Here is a 17,705-nt window from a genome sequence, read left to right on the forward strand (position 1 = left end):
TGGTGATCAGACCTGAAGTGTGGAAACTCTTCACTACTGGAGACACACATAAACACACACACACACACAGGAGGACGAGAGTAAAGCTAAACTCATTTTGGGGGCAAGACGGATTTTATTTTAAAGGCCTCCTGTATCTTAGTCGGCCTGGTTTCCGCCTTAAGTTGTACCTGGATGAAAAAACTGGTCCCTGGGAAAGCCATTAAGACCCCATAACATTTGACTCCCCTCTGCATTTCATTGATCTTCTATAAGAGCATCAGTTCTGTATTTCCCAAGCGTCTCATACACCGCCCCGTACCAAGTGGGCACTCGATAAGTACTACCTACATGCAAGAGACTATGTCAGTGTCTTAGTAGTAAGAATGTGCTCACTTGCTCTTCAGTCAGCCTCTCAAACTTAGTTGGGCCTTGGAGGGTTGTCTGTGCCAGTGGGAGTCCAAATTTAGCTTTGATTCCTGCACATTTCTTCCTATCCAGAGGCCAGAGCTGAGTGTCTCCCTGCCCCTTCCTTCCCTTCCGATCAGTCTATCAGTCCATCAATGGTATTTACTGAGTGCCTCCTGTGTGCAGAGCATCACACTAAGGACTTGGGAAAGTACAGTATAATGGAGTTCGTAAAGTACTGAAGGAAAAAATGCCAGCCAGCGGAGACCCCAGGGAAATGCTTGTTTGACCCTTTCCGGCAAGCAGCAGCTACTCAAAACAGTGGCCACCACCGCTCTCCCGTGCTTCTCGCACATGGCCATGTCCAGCTGGGTCGGGCAAGCATCGAAGGAGCTGGGGAGAAGACCTGAGGACACAGGATGACATGATGCCTTTCCTTCAGTGTGCCTGGGAAACAGACCAACATACAGATGCGCGGCGTAAGGGCCAATGACCCGCAGAGTAAGAAAAGCTGAATTAAATTGAGACGTTTGGCTCTTCTCCTTTTGACTCTGGCAGATTGAGCGTACTCCTTTGAATCTTCTCTATCTGGATTATAAATAAGCCAGCCCCATACAGGCCCAGGGCTATCTCTGCCACACTTTTATCACGCCTGGTTCTTGTGGATAAACGGGTTTATATAAGGAATCCCGGGTCTGTTTGCTACGAGGAGCAGCTGTAACCACAACTCAGGACTTCTGACTGCCGGCAAGGGCTGGATTAAATGCGACGATCTCCGGTTATCCCCTTACGAGATTACAAAGTGGATGGAACCTGCTGACATGGTTCATCCTTTCATCCAATCTGTCTCTTAGGAGAGTCGAATGAACGAGCGCTTCTCCTTATCCAGATTAAGCTTGTAGTGTCACCTTTCCTTTGACTTTGCTACGTGGAAGGACTCGTGCCCTCCCCCTTCCCCACTGCCCCCTAACCCCCCGAGGGTCCAAGAAGATGGCTTGGCTTTCCAGTGTGGCCTCGGACTTCCCACCCAAATCGCTTCCTGAAAACTGCACCTAGAGTCAGATTGTTCTGGGTCGGAACCAATCTCCTTGTAGCGACGATGTCCTAAATGGGCCATCGATCCCCGAACCACGGTCAGATATCCTATTTCTTCCAAAGTGACCCAGCGCTGTACGCTAACTCAAGTGAAATGAGTAAGAGAGCTCCAGTAATATATAGCTACATCGAGTCGCAGTAGCATAGCTGGCCGTTTCTTTGTTGGAAGTAAGTCCTAATGAGTTATTTTTTTAAAACTGTGGTATCTGTTAAGCACTTTCTCTGTGTAAAGTACTGTTCTAAGCACTGGGGTAGATCTAAGTTAGGTCAGACACAGTCCCTGTCCCACCTGGGGCTCGCAGTCTCAGCTGAGGAAGCGGTTCTACAGCAGTTTGACGCACTTCACGGCAAGAAACGTTATTCGAGCGAAATCCTTCGAGGTGCTATGACAATCGTGCACTTTTTAGTGGCTAACGATTGATCTTCTGGTAGCGATCTTCTAGTAGCTTGAATTCCTTGGGGGAATTCCCCGGGGTCCCCGGGAAGAGGGAAGCGGGTCTTCCTCTGAAGCTTCAGCGGGAAGGAGCCCAGGCCGACTTGCGGGGTCTTGGGCATGTCACAGATGACTCTGAGTCTGACTCCCATGGCCGGTGGGATCCAGGTCTGGGGTGCTGCCGATGCAAGTGGGTCTCTCCCAGCTCCTTGGGAGGGTTCGTTCTGCCTGAGGTCCATCTCCCCACTTGTCAGTCCAGAGCAGGAAAAGCAGGAAAAACACTTGCAAGAATAATAATAATGTGGTATTTGTTGAGCACTTACTATGTGCTAGGCACCATATTAAGCACTGGGGTAGATACAGGCAAATCGGGTTGGACATAAGTTCCTGTCCCACGCAGGGCTCACAGTCTCAATCCCCATTTTACAGATAACTGAGGCCCAGAGAAGTGAAGTGACTTGTCCAAGGTCACCCAGCAGACAAATGGAGGAGACAGGATTAGAACCCATGACCTGACTCCCATGCCCATGCTCTATCCACTACGCCATGCTGCTTCTCATGCTGGTTTTCTGTCTATATAAAAAATTATAAATCAGTGGTATTTATTGAGAGCTATTGAGTGCAGAGCACTGTACTAAGCTTGGGAGAATAGAGTATAACAGAGTTGGTAGACATGTTCTCTGCCCTCCGTCCCCCAAGGCCAGCAGCGAGGAGCACTGGGGCCGCATGTCAGATTGCATCCTCTGACCAGCAAGGAGGGTTGGCATCACGAACCGGGCCGTATGTTGGGGCGGGCACTAGGCTGGCATCAGATTGCATCATGTGACTCGGAGGGGGAGGCGACGCCACGTTGTAGTTCAACCCCTTCGCCTCGGGATTGGTAGAATCGACAGACCCCTCGGACAACTTCTTCAACCAACCAGACGCCTATGATGCTAATTGCACCCCCATCTTGAGCTTCAGAAAACACTCCCCAACCCCCCCAAGATGCTCCCTCTCTGCCCTCCTGCCCCCTCTCTTTACAGCTTTTAAAATTGCATCCCTACATTGCTGTGGTTCCTGGGTGCACGCTCCCCACCCTATCTGATGGGATACTGTAGGTAGCAAACGGAGCTTGTACCAAAAAGGAGGCTGTGTTGTAAAGTCAAAACCGGCATATTGAAAACCTGAAACGGTAGAAATTAAGGAACATTGTAAGAGCCGTTCGCTGGAACTCAAAACGTAAGGTGAAGACTACCTATGTCCTTCGAGGTCCCCGCTGGGAAGGCTAATATAACAGCTAAGCGCAGGGTCAAATCCTCTTCACTGCTTATTTTTCTTAGTTTTTGTAATGGACTATGGGGCATGTTTTCTTGGAAAAGTACGCTTTTGCATACTGATAATAATTGTGGTATCTGATAAGCGCTTACCTAAGGGCCAGGCTCCAGGGTAGATACGAGATAATCAGGTCAGACACAGTCCCGGTCCCAGATGGGGCTCCCAGTGAGGAAACTGAGGCATAGATCATTTAGGTGACCCGCCCTTGGTCACCCAGCAAGCAAGTGGCGAAGTCAGCATTAGAACCCAGGCCCTCCTGACTCCCAGACTCAGGCTCTTTCCATGGGTCGTGTGGACCCCCAGGACATGATCATTTTTCTAATGGTAGTGTTTTCAGGAACGTCGACTGAGTGTGGTTATTGGTTAATTGGTAATGTCCTTGCCTGCGTGTCATGCGTGAATATATGCTGAAGGCTTAATCATTTCCAACTAGAACAGCTTACTTTTGTTGGTGTTTGAAGCCTGTTGTTGCATTCCAGTGGCTTATGAATGCTTAATTTTTTACTGCTCACCCAAAGAATGCTTTTTTACTGCCCCGGACCTTCCAAAGATAGAAGAATATCACTTCTGAAGGAGGTCAAGAACAGATTCTGAGGAAAGTTTAGATGTTTGCTTCCACCTGGCCAATGTGGATTTTCTTTAATAGCTCAAGTTTCCTATTGGTTCAACCTTTACAACTTCATTAAAATCCACCTTTTCTTTCCCTCCAAACTGCTACCATGTTGATCAAAGGACTTATTCTCTCCCGCCTTGGTTACTGTATCAACCTTCTTGCTGACCTCCCTGCCTTCTGGCTCTCCCATCTCCAGTCCGTACTTCGCTCTGCTGACCGGCTCATTTTTCTACAAAAATGTTCAGTCCATGTTTCCCCACTCTTCAAGAACTACCAGTGGTTGCCCCTCCACTTCCACCTCAAACAAACTCATCACCATCGGCTTTAAAACACTCACTCAGCTTTACCTCACCTCGCTGTTCTACTACAGCCCAGCCTGCACACTTCACTTCTCTAATGTTAAACTATTTGCTCTACCTCCATCTGGTCTACCTCGCCTCCGACATCTCGCCCCTTGTTCCGTCTCCGGTCTGGAACGCCCTCCCCTCTTCATATCCGACAGACAGTGACTCTCTCCGCCTTCAAAGCCTTAATGAAGGCACATCCCTTCCAAGAGGCCTCTCCTTCATTTCCTCTTCTCCCACTCTCTTCTGCGTCGACCTGAATTGCTCCCTTTATTCATCCCCACCCCTCAGCTCCACACCATTTACAAACATCTGTAATTTATTTAAAATAATGTCTGTCTCCTGTCTATACTGTAAACTCATTGTGGGCAGGGAGTGTTTCTGCACACAGCACTCAATTAGAAACGATTGATTGCTTGATTTGTTGTCCTTTATTATCACATCCTTCCTTAAACAGACTCTCTTTGGGCTTTGCGAGGTGGTTATTGATTTTTAATCCTTCCGAGTGTCAAACTAGGGAAGCGGAAATTATTATTATTTTCATTATTATCATCATCCCCATTTTTCAGATGGGGTAATTGAGGTCTGAAGAGGTCGTGACTTGCCCAAAGTCACACAGCGGGGAACAGCAAAGCGGAATTAGAAACCGGGTTTGCCGACTCTCAGACCTGTTCTCAGTCCACTGCACCAAACCTCCTCTCCAAAAACAACAGGAATAATAATAATATCTGCATTTTCTCCATTAAACCTTTGTGCAGTAGTTTCCCCTACCCATGAAGCCTACTCTAAGATTACAAAATACAGATCCCTAACTTGACTAGTTAGTCATATTTATTGAGTGCTCACTGTGTGCATAGCACTGTACTAACCACTTAGGATGGTAAAATAGAACAATAGACACATTCCATGCCCACAAAGAGCTTCTGTTGATTCTGGGAGTCCACTTTCATTTCTGTTTGTTTGGGATTTACTAAGCATTTATTCTGTGCCAGGCACCGAATTTAGCACTGGGGTAGAGACCAGATAATAAAGTTGAACACAGTCCCTGTCCCACAAAGAGTTTACAGTCTTAAATTGGAGGGAGGAGGATTTAATCCCCATTTTACAGATGAGGTAACTGAAGCCCAGGGAAGTGAAGTGAAGTGACTTGCCCAAGTTCACCCAACAGACAAGTGGCGTTGTCCCAGGCCAGTGTTCTTTCCCCTAGGCCAAGCTGCTTAGTTGAAGGGTGGGTGAGGCAGCCTCTTCCTTTGTTCGTCGAGCTGTGTGGGATCCAGATGGAAGATTCCAGGGTTTTCAAAGTCAACTCCATCACCCCCATCTCAAAATCCCAGGTAGGCGGCAAACAGAAGGCCAGAGGGATGGTGATTCATTCATTCATTTGTTCAATCGCATTCAATTTTGCTTCTCTGGTGCTAACCTTCTCTCTGTGCCTCGATCTCGCCTGTCTCGCCACCGACTGACCCTGGCCCACGTCCTACCTCTGACTGAACACCCTTCTTCCCCAAATCTGCCAGGCAATTACTCTCCTCCCCACTTCAAAGTTTTACTCAAGGCACATCTCCTCCAAGAGGCCTTCCCAGAGGAGGCCCCATTTTTCTTATCTCCCATTTCTTCTGCATCATCCTGACATGCTCCCTTTGCTCTCCCCAACCCACAGCACTTATTTGTATTTCTGTAATTGTATTTATATTGATGTCTGTCTCTCCCCGCCACCCCACCCCCCCCAGACTGTGAGCTCGTTATGGGCAGGAATTGTCTCTATTGCTATATCGTATTCTCCCAAGTGCTTAGGACAGTGCTCTGCACATAGTAAGCGCTCAATACATGTGATTAAATGAATGAATGAATTACTGCGTGAACGCTTACTGTGTGCAGAGCACTGTCCTAAGCACTTGGGAGGGCTTAACAATAAAGGGGCACATTCCCTGCCCACAACAAATTTACAGTACAAAGGGGGAGGCGACCATTAATATAAATAAATTACAGACATGTACGTAAGTGCTATGGGGCTGGGATGGGGGAATGAATATAGGGAGTAAAGCAGGATGAGGCAGATGGGATTGGGAGATGAGGTGGGGGGGAAAATTTCAGGGAACGAACCATTAACAGAGGCAAAGCTACACTGTTCTGAGCCCAAAAACTACCCTAACCTCGGACAGCCGACCGCAACACCCGGTTCTTCTTTCTTTGCTTCAGAACTGAGCAGTCCTTCAACTAGATTGATGATGTTCCACATATTTTCATCTTGTCTTTTTATCTGAGAGGTCCCCTTGAAAGGGGGTAAACATATAACCCGGGGCCTGGGTGACAGAGGCAAGAAACACCTCGGGGCTATTGATGCCAACTAAGAATGAGAATTTCAAATTTGAAATATATATAGTTATCCCAAGGCTGGAGGTAATGATCCTGATAGGCGCTTATCAGTGTGTTTGAGAGTGCCTGGTTAAACCAGACAACCATCCCCTCCTCGTCGTATGTATGTAAAAATTCTTCCGTACTTTTCATAGCATTTGCCACCCCTGGTATCTGGTGCGGTTTTTCTTTGAGCCTCTGAGTATGGTGGTCTTCTTAAACCTCCGCAAGCGGGTATGTTTGCTGCAGTTGTCCCTCAGCTGTACACAGCTTTCAGCACGTCAACTGTTTCTTCTGTCCTCTGAGTACATGACCCTCCCCCCTGCAAACCTTTGGTACCGAAAGAAGCCTTTTGGATAGGCTACATGCTGCTAGATTGTAGAGTTTCCCCCTCTAGACTGTAAGTGTCCTGTGGGCAGGGAATGTGTCTCCCAGGTCTTTTGTACTCTGTTTTCCCAAGCACTTAGTGCAGTGCTCTGCACTCAGTAAATGCTCAATAACTGCTTGATAAACTGACTGTGGTTACATCGACTCCCCGAGACCCAGGATCTTTCCATTCATTCATCCATTTGTATTGAGCGTTTATTGTATGCAGAGCATTGTACTAAGCACTTGAGAGAGTAAAATATCAAATAAACAGCCACATTCCCCGCCCACAATGAGCTTGCAATTTCCATAGACCACACTGCTTCTGAGGAGCAGCGCTTAGCCATCTGTACCTCTGCTCAATCTTGCTGGATTTTAAACCCTGAATACCCAGTCATCAGTATCTAGGAGCCCTGATAAAGGCTCAAAGGACCCATGGTGACCCTCTCGGCCTGTGGCATGGAAAGTTTCCAGACAGTAAGAATCGTAGTCGGGGAGCAGAAAGATGTTTGATATATTCCATCCATCCTAGTGATTAAAAACCAGTGGATCGCAGTGGCCCGCAAGGATCGCAGGAAGCTTAATGCCAAAATTCCGGGGAATGAAAAAACCTTCGAAGAGCTTCAAAAAACCACTTAGCAAGAAAGGCCATTTGCCTCCACCAAGTAATGTTAGGGAGTGGAGTCCTCTGTGAGATGTGGCATATCCAGTATGATTTTGAGCACTGCCAAAAGATACTGGTTTGATGATTGATTTTGAATCAGTCCATCAGGTTTTGATTGAGCCGTGTTCAGAGCACGGTACTAAGTGCTTGGCAACGTACAACCCAACAGAGTTGGTAGAAGAGATCACTCACCACAAAGAACGTAGTCTAGAGGGGGAAGATCAATAGATACTCTTAAAAAACTGATACACCATCACCGTTCGCACTCATGACCGTGACAAGAGGAATGCTTAGCAAAGCAAGTGACATGGAGTACAGAATTAAGCTTCACGGCATGATAAAAGTAGCCACAGCTGAAGTAGTCTAGGGTTTTCCTTGTGCTCAGCATAGAGTAAGCATTTAACTTACTATTATTATTAATGCATACTGATACTTCTAGATTGTAGCTCCTTGCGGGCAGGGAACATGTCTACCAACTGTGATAAATTGTACTCTCCCAAGTGCTTAGTACAGTGCTCTGTACACAGTAAGGGCTAAATCAGTACCATTGATTGATTGATACCGATATCATTGAAGACAGGATACGGCTTCATGCTAATCAAAGGCAGAGAAGGATTCTGAGACTAGCAGAGCTCACTCCCCACCTTAAGGCTGCTTCCACTGCTGAAGAGGAGATTTTACATTGAACAACCTTTGTGCCAGATGCACTAAAATCATCACCTGTTAAGTTGTGCAAAATCATCCATTGTATTCTTTAATCCTGAAGCACGGATTTCATCCAGATATTTGGAAATATGTCCAACGTCTCCCCCTCTAGATCGTCTAAATTTGTGGGTAGGGAACGTGTCTACTAAGTCTGTCTTATTATATTCTGTCAAGTCAGTAGAAAAAACTAATTAGGGTTAGGGTTACACAGTAAGTGCTCGATAAATACCATTGATTGATTCATTATTATACTGTTCAATCTTTTCCTGGATTGCAGTGCTCTCCCAGTTCAATTCAACAAGGGAAGTAGAGTGCTAGAAGCAGGGGGGGAATCTCTAGGAATGTGTGACAAATGTATTATTGATCACTTAAAATGTTGCTTTGGGAAGTCGCTTGGCAGAATTAGTTATAGTTTGGAATTGACGGGTGACTGATTTAGAACAGAATTTAGCCCTGCCACATTAAATCTTTTACCATCATCTTTCCCGTCTCCCGTGGCCTAAGTACCATCGGAGGTGCTTTGTCTCCAAGGAGAGAAAAGTCACAAAGGAAGAGAGGTACAGTGATCCCTGCCCAACCTAAGACAGCCAAAAGGGACTGGCGTTTAACTTAATCTCTTCATCATCTCAAGCTATAAATTACTTCCAGCAATTAGAGGAGGAGGAGGAAAGGGAAAAGAGTCGCCTAAAATAATATAACTTGATTTCTAGCTGCGAAAGTCACAAGATGCTGTCATAGCTCGAGACGAATAGTTCCGATTTTTCAAATGGAGAGGAAATACACGTTACTTAAAATACACCCCGTGACCCTGTGTCTCTTCTTGCAGCAGGAGCAGCAGCAGCCTGGGCTCTGCTCCAGATTCAGGGTCACAAATAAGGACCCAGAAGAGTAGAAGAGGGTCCTTTTCATCAGGATTAAAGTTACGGTAGAGTACAGAGGAGGCTTAGAGAATTGCAGCCATGGGACTGACGATCAAAGCATTTCTTCCACCCCTACTTGTGGGGTGCCGCTGTCCTGACTTGAGGCAGAGCTGGGGTAACCTGCCACGACCTCTCCCACAGGCGATAAGGGGGATAATCTGTCAACGGTTTGGTTGCCACTGCTGGATATTAAACAGTTCAAGTGTTCGGAATTAGGGCATTCTCTCCTCGACTTGCTTGGGGACCGTCTGTACTGTTGTGAGCCATTACCTCCTCCCCCTCACCCTCTACTTCTCTGGGGATTTTAATCCCTTCTCTTCAAACGAGCTCGTAATAGCCAACGAAGGTGTCTGCTAACTCTGTTGCATCGTACTCCCCCTGAGCGTTTAGTACAGTGCTCTGCACACAGAAGCGCTCAGTAAATACAGTGATGATGTTTAGGGTGATGTTATGAGATGTAGCATGGCGTAGTGGCTAGAACACGGGCCTGGGAGTCAGAAGGTTGTGGGTTCTAAATCCCAGCTCTGCCGCTTGTCTGCTGCGTGACCTCGGGCAAGTCACGTTGCTACTCTCTGCCTCAGTTACCTCATCTGCAAAATGGGGATTGAGATTGTGAGCCCCACGTGTATTGTATCCAGCCTAGCGCTTATCACAGTGCCTGGCACATAGCACATTGAAGTGAAATTGGCCCATGAGGGTTTGTGATGGCAAAAGCCCGTGTGAGCCTGGATACGTCATATACCCACCCATAGGCTTTCCTTTGTGCTGGCCTGTTTGAAGCTTGCAAAGCCTGGCACGGTTTTTTTGCTTTCTTCCTCCCTGGGCCTCGGTCCTTGCTTGATGACAGGAGCCCCATGCCGGTGTGTTCCTGGCAATTTTCCTCTTCTGTAGAAGCTGCGATGCAGCATTGTTTTACATCGTCCTTTAAAGCGTTTCCTCTGTGCCCCTTTGCTTTCAGGTTCCCTAATCTCAGCTCTCCCTGCAGCAGCTGTTTGGATACCCTGCTTTCTTTCATCGTCTACGGGTGGCCCACATATCACAGCTGTGTTAAGGAGAGCAGGGTTTCCCCTTTCTGAAGAGAAAGGATTTCATGTGGGAGAAGTATTTCCAACATCCTCGGTCTTAATTTTTCTTGCATTGCCTTGACTTTTCCAAGGTCCCACCCTTTCTCTGTTACACCAAATGCTTTCCCCATCTCCCTAGCCATCCTCTTCTCCATGGGATGTGTGGTGCCTCTCTGCCCAGAGGAGTTACAGATAAGAGCTGTCAAGTGTCTGCTGCATTTCAAAGAGAAATTCCTGTAAGCTGCTTTTGGTTTGGGTTGTTTACCGTTGATGTCACTTCAAAAAGACCAGCCAGTCACTCAAGGACCCTGCTTTCTTTTAGTTGTTTGCCTGTATGTTTGTGTGTGTGTGTGTATGTTTTGGGGTTTTGTTTTTTTTAATCCCTTCTGTTTTCTTAGTCCTCTATAGATTGACCTGCAGCTCCTCAGATCGTTCTTGTGATCATCTGTCATTCCTTTTTTAAAGATTGCACTTAGAAGGCTCTTCAACACTTTTGCATATGCTGATTGATATACCACCCGCTTTTATTCCTTTTTCCAACTTGTTACTAGTTGCAGCTCTGTTTTTTCCTTTTGCTCCCACTCTGTAAACAACCTGTCTGGCTGTCTAGCCCCCTGTAAACTCTTTCACAGCTGGCACTTTTTCATTCAAGCGTATTTACCGAGCGCTTACTGTGTGCAGAGCACTATACTAAGCACTTGGGAGAGTACAGTAGGACAGTAAACAGACACATTCCCTTCCCACAATGAGCTTACAGGCTAGAGTTGGGAGGACAGATATGAATACAAATAAATAAAAGTACCTCAGTGTTGTGGGGCTGGGAGGGGGGAAGAACAAAGGGAGCAAGTCAGGGTGGGAGATGAGGAAAGGTGGGGCTTAATCTGGGAAGGCCTCTTGGAAGAGATGGGCCTTCAGTAAGGCTTTGAAGAAGCCTGGGAGAGTAGTTGTCAGATTTGAGGAGGGAGGGGGTTCCAGGCCAGAAGTAGGATGTGGTTTAGGGGTCATAGTACACTCACCCCAGTGTCCAACAGAGTACTCTGCACTCTGTAGATAGTATTTTGTAAATATGATTGATTATCTATCCCTGCCGTCTCAGGGAATGCACTTACCAGCTCTGTTTTATTGTACTGTTTCAAGTGCTTAGTACAGTGCTCTGCATACAGTAAGCGCTCAATCAATGATCAGTCGCATTTATCGAGTGCTATGTGCAGAGATCTGTACAAGCCTTTAGGAACATACAATACAGCGTTCCATGCCCATAATGAGCTTACATTCCATTAATTGATTTAGGAACCCTACCGACCCAACCTGAGTTCTGAAAAATATGAGCTAGTAACTTCGCCTCCGCCTATAAGTACCTAAGTAATATCATTTGAGTCTGGTAGTTTTAACACAGGATCTTCTAACAGTTTCAGAGTTTTCCTTTTTCTGTTTTGTTTTCTTCACCAATCCATCTTTTAGTTACCATTTGCCCTTGACCTTTTGGCAGAAAATGAGCTGAAGAAAACTTCTACAAGTATCTTGGTTTTTTTGGTGTTAGTTTTTGGCCCGGGGAGTGGGATATGGTTCCTGAGTGCCCAAGGTGCACTCTGTTATCCCGATGGTTCTGATTCTCAGGCAGCAGAGGTAGGACTTGAGCCCTGGGACTGGACTCTGTTCACACCTGAGTGGTGAGAGCAGGGGAAGCACCCAGAGGCTGGGTGAACAAAAATTTTGGCAAATGGGGTCATAAGAATCAGCTGACTGTTTATGGTCGATGATGCATAAAATTAACAATAATAATAATAATAATGGTATATGTTAAGCTAAGTGTCAAGCACTATATTATGCATGGGTTCCAAGGGAGGCTAAAAGTAAATATTGAAGTGCTAGAGGGGGCATAAAGTTTGTGGATCTTGGGGTCATTCATTCAATCATCCAGTCGTATTTACTGAGCACTTACTGTGTGCAGAGCATTGTACTTAGCGCTTGGGAGAGTACAATACAGCAATAAACGGCCACCTTCCCTGCCCAGAACAAGCTTTCAGTCTAGAGTATCAGGGACGGTTTGGAGAGATCACCTGACCCGGCTCCCTGCCTCCAGGCAGGAAGAGGACTAGAGATGGCCACATGTGATCAGAGAGAGGTGGGGTGGGTCTGCCGTGGACGAGTAGCCTGACACCCCAGCAGACATCAGTGTGGAACGGAGGACGCTAGAGGTGCCTTTAAGCCAGCATTCCCTGGAATTGGGAGCCAGGAAATGCAGATTCCAGTCCCAACTCCCCCCTTCCCCCCCACCCAACGTGCCCCATGCAAGTCGTTTCAATTCTCTGTGCCTCGGCTTCCTCATCTGTGAAATGGGAAAAAGATACCTGCGTACCCCATTGCTTAACACAATGCTTGGCATTTAGGAAGAGTTTCATAAATACCGTCATTATTACTTCAGCAGTTGTCCACATTGGACCTTCCTTCCTACCTTTCCGTTAGTTTCCATTAGAGCCCTTCCCCGACTAGGCCCTGATTTCCTCTTCTCCCACTCCCTTCTGCATCACCCTTGCATTTAGGTTTACCCCCTTTTAGCCCCTCTCTCAGCCCCACAGCACTTGCCTACATATCCATAATTTATTTGCATTAATTAATTAGATTTGCATTAATGAATATCTCCCCCTGTAGACTGGAAGCTTGTTGTGGGCAGTGAATGTATCTGTTATAGACTCCCAAGCACTTAGTACATAGTGCTGCGCACGGTAAGCGCTCAATAAGCATAACTGATTTTCAGAATTGCCACTACTCAGTGGTTTAAGATGTGTAATAGGTATGTCCCCTGCCCCAAACTGCTGAAGTTTATTTTAGAAGCTTTACTCTCCCAACTTCCTGAAGTTTGAAACAAACATAAGTTTGCTCCCAGAATCAGCCTACAAGAACTAATGGGTGAGCTAAGAATTGGGAAACAAAACATTTCCTATACTAGATTAAAAAAAAAAGAATATTAAAAACTAGAAACCAAATTTTCCCTTGTTTGGACTCTTCCCTAGATTTAAATGGTCAAAGATCCCTTTTCCTGGCATCATATTTCCATCCACACCTGCCTTCCCTTCTTTGTCCCCCCTCTTCTCTTCATCCCCCCTTTCTTCTCGCCCCCGCTCTCCTCGCCCCCGCTCTCCTCGCCCCCGCTCTCCTCGCCCCCACTCTCCTCGCCCCCTCTCTCCTCATCCCCCTCTCTCCCTGTCCCCCCTTCTTCCCTCCCCACCTTCTCCTCCGCCCCCTTCCTCCTCATCCCCCCTTCTTCCCTCCCCACCTTCTCCTCCGCCCCCTTCCTCCTCATCCCCCCTTCTTCCCTCCCCACCTTCTCCACCGCCCCCTTCCTCCTCGTCCTCCCCTTCCTCCTCGTCCTCCCCTTCCTCCTCGTCCTCCCCTTCCTCCTCGTCCTCCCCTTCCTCCGCACCCCCCTCTTCTCCTTCCTTGTCCTCCCTAATCCTCGTTCCCCTTGTCCCCATGGTCATTGTCCATTTCCTCCTTGTCCTCCTCCTATTCTTCCTCCTGATCTTCCTCCCTGTCCTCCTTGTCATACTCCTGGTAGTTGTCGTCCTCCTTTCATTTTAGACTAGTCCTGCTGCAGCTGAAGTGATGAGGCCCTGATTTAACCTCCTGGTTCCCACCTAGCCCAGCAGCCAGAGGTCACGCACTTCAATCAGGGGTTGCCCTGAACTTTAGATTCTGCCTTTGTAGCCACTCACTAGAGTGCCTCATTACAGACCTGCGTCGTTACTCTGTCTGACACAATCCTTGCTAGGATTAGGTCTGTGCTTAATTTTCGAAGTGACCTGTGTGGGTTTAGGCCAGAATGGAAAATTTTAATAAGAAAATGCTCATCAGAAATGGTTTCTGGCACAGTGCTAGGGTCTGTGTAGATCAAAGTGTTATTTAGACATGGTCCCTGCCCTCAGTGTGAGTAATCTAGGTGGGAAGATGAGTTGGAGCATAATTGGTTTGTGTAAAATATGTTCTCAATTTCCTCCTTCATTTGATCCAGATTTAAATATAAAATGAATAAAATGCTAGCTGTTACTAAAAATAGTGAACGTGTGAAATCTGATATTTGAAATGAAAATGACCAGGAATTTGTAAAGCACATGCTTTTTTGGATTCTTAATACCTGACTAACACTTTCTTTCTTTCTCACTCTTTCTCACTTTCTCTGGAACTTTCACTCTCTCCTCTGGCTTTCTCTCCCTCTCTTGCTCTCTCACTGTCTCTTGTATTCTCTTCCTCTCTCTCTCATTCTCTCACTCTCTGCCTGCTCTCTCACGCTCTCCCCTCTCATCCTCTCTCCCCTCTTCCTCTCCCAATGCACTCACACTCACCCACTCCCGCCTGTCCCGGGCCTGTCTTCTCCCCTTCCTGCCTGCCCCCCCTCCCTCTGTTGCACTATTTCTTTCTCTCCCCCTCTCTCTTTCCCTTTCTCTCTAGGTGCCTTAGCTGGACCAATTCTCGTGGACCCACACGTGATGGCAGTGTGGGGGAAGAACGTCACATTGAAGTGTATCATCGAAGTGAACGAAACCATCACCCAGATCTCCTGGGAGAAGATCCGGGGCAAAGGTGCCCAGACCGTGGCTGTCCATCACCCTCAGTACGGATTCTCGGTCCAAGGAGAATACCAAGGGAGGGTCTTATTTAAAAATTATTCACTCAACAATGCAACCATCGTCCTCAACAACGTAGGCTTCCCCGATGCGGGAGAGTACATATGCAAAGCAGCTACATTCCCACTAGGAAATGCCCAAGCATCCACAACAATAACTGTGCTGGGTAAGTGCATTCTTGTTGTCTTTGGAAAGATTCACATCAGGGCTCCCAGGATATTCAGGAGCTGGAATTCTAGGGTTGTTCAGTTGAAGATCTTGCTCAAATATGTCCTAACTGCCATGAAGGGTTTTACTTATTCTTTTTCATGTGGCCCTTAATTGACTCTTTTTTTTAATGGTACTTATTAAGTACTTAATGTGTGTCTGTGGACAGGGAATGTGTCTGTTATGTTGTACTCTCCCAAGCGCTTAATAAAGGGCTCTGCATGCAGTGCTCAATATTCATTCAATAGTATTTATTGAGCGCTTACTATGTGCAGAGCACTGTACTAAGCGCTTGGGATGAACAAGTCGGCAACAGATAGAGACAGTCCCTGCCGTTTGACGGGCTTACAGTCTAATCGGGGGAGACGGACAGACGAGAACGATGGCACTAAACAGCGTCAAGGGGAAGAACATCTCGTAAAAACAGTGGCAACTAAATAGAATCAAGGCGATGTACAATTCATTAACAAAATAAATAGGGTAACGAAAATATATACAGTTGAGCGGACGAGTACAGTGCTGTGGGGATGGGAAGGGAGAGGTGGAGGAGCAGAGGGAAAAGGGGAAAATGAGGCTTTAGCTGCGGAGAGGTAAAGGGGGGATGGCAGAGGGAGTAGAGGGGGAAGAGGAGCTCAGTCTGGGAACGCCTCTTGGAGGAGGTGATTTTTAAGTAAGGTTTTGAAGAGGGAAAGAGAATCGGTTTGGCGGAGGTGAGGAGGGAGGGCGTTCCAGGACCGCGGGAGGACGTGACCCAGGGGTCGACGGCGGGATAGGCGAGACCGAGGGACGGCGAGGAGGTGGGCGGCAAAGGAGCGGAGCGTGCGGGGTGGGCGGTAGAAAGAGAGAAGGGAGGAGAGGTAGGAAGGGGCAAGGTGATGGAGAGCCTCGAAGCCTAGAGTGAGGAGTTTTTGTTTGGAGTGGAGGTCGGTAGGCAACCACTGGAGTTGTTTAAGAAGGGGAGTGACATGCCCAGATCGTTTCTGCAGGAAGATGAGCCGGGCAGCGGAGTGAAGAATAGACCGGAGCGGGGCGAGAGAGGAGGAAGGGAGGTCAGAGAGAAGGCTGACACAGTAGTCTAGCCGGGATATAACGAGAGCCCGTAATAGTAAGGTAGCCGTTTGGGTGGAGAGGAAAGGGCGGATCTTGGCGCCCTTTATAATCAATCTTTATAATCAATCTTTATAATCAATATATCGGATCTTTATAATCAATAAATATGATTGACCGACTGCATTAAGCTCTGGGATAGATATGAGTTAATCAGGTTGGACCCAATCTGTGTCCCATGTGGAGCTCACAGTTTTAGTCCCCATTTTACAGTTAGAGAAAACTGAGGCCCAGAGAAGTGAAGTGACTTCCCCAAGGTCCCACAGCACGAAAAGGACAGAGCTGGGATTAGATCCCAGGTCCTTCTGACTCTGAGGCCCCCGCTCTAACCATTGGGTAGCACTACTTTGTTGGCTGATTTGTGATGCAAGCAAAGAGTAGAGTTCCAAGGAGGAGAGGCCTACATAGTGTAGCATCCAATCTGGGAACACTGTGCCAAGAACCACCCTTTTGGTTCCAAAAGCCTTTTGTTCCAGGCCAGGAACTTTCTCCCCTCCAGTCCGCTGCTGCAGGGTGCTGAAGCGAGCATCCCACTCAGATCCTGGCCCCTAGAGGCCACGGGACCCTACTCCCCTAGGTGTTTACCTCTGGGTGTTGTGTGCCACAAGCAGCAAGCTGGCCACACAATAGGGGACAGTCTGTAGTTTGCAGGGTGTCGTGTGGGCTGACAGCTTGCCCCTGCGTATGTTCATTTGTAAGTATGCACTTTGTGTATATGCTTACATAAATTATATACTTTCTAGACTGTAAAGGTGTTGTGGCAGGGAACGTGTCTACCAGCTCCATTGTATTGTACTCTCCCAAGCACTTAGTAGAGTGCTCTGCACACAGAAAGCACTTGAAAAATACATTTGATATTTACACTTGCACGTATGTATGTGTGCAGAGTGTAAATACATTCTAGTTATTCACATTTTTATAGTTGGGATGAAGCCAGGGAAAATACCCCTCACAAAAGGCAAGATATTAAAGGAAAAAAAAAGGTGTGTGAATAAAAAGAACTGACTTTTACAAAAGGGAAAGTGACCAATTGTCCACTGAGTGGATAAGAGCAGAGAGATGTGAATTTCCCTAAAATGCTTAGGTACGGTTTAATCGCTCAGCAGCAGCGGTCTTAAGTGTCCTCTGCATTCATGGCGGTAGGGGTGTTAAAACACATGTAAGTCATGGTCTCTGGCCTTAAGGAGCTCGGAGCTTGAAAGGAATAGACAGGCCCTGTAATTAGAGCAGCTGGCAGTCTCTCGTTTCCTCCCGGCCAGTGGGCAGAGCTCCATTTTGGCACACACGGGCTCCGGAAGGTGCCAAGGGCGTGCCCCTGGAGTCCGGATTCCCAGGTATTAGCCCGGGATGCCTTCAGTGCCATCCTGGAGGTGCTTCCCAAGCATCCTCCCCCTCCTCTTCATCACACGGATCCGCCGGGCAGGCTCTATCAGTGGCAGTGGAACCCGGGAGCCCCGCAGCCGGAGGGGAGAGACACGGCTCTGAGAGCACCCGGGCGATTCG

General features: G+C 47.4%; 1 protein-coding gene across 1 annotated transcript in view; it reads left to right on the forward strand.

Annotated features, from left to right (window-relative positions):
• The window catches only part of NECTIN3 (nectin cell adhesion molecule 3), a gene marked incomplete at its 5' end in the record, with an annotated part of 62,108 nt that overhangs the window by 12,623 nt on the left and 31,780 nt on the right, over positions 1 to 17,705 (forward strand). Inside the window, one exon of the mRNA XM_029081834.1 lies at positions 14,713 to 15,054. Coding sequence (XP_028937667.1) covers positions 14,713 to 15,054 — 342 coding nt within the window. The remainder of the gene's footprint in view (positions 1 to 14,712; positions 15,055 to 17,705) is intronic.

The sequence above is a fragment of the Ornithorhynchus anatinus genome, chromosome 17 (genome assembly GCF_004115215.2).
Source record: "Ornithorhynchus anatinus isolate Pmale09 chromosome 17, mOrnAna1.pri.v4, whole genome shotgun sequence".
Lineage (NCBI taxonomy): Eukaryota > Metazoa > Chordata > Mammalia > Monotremata > Ornithorhynchidae > Ornithorhynchus > Ornithorhynchus anatinus.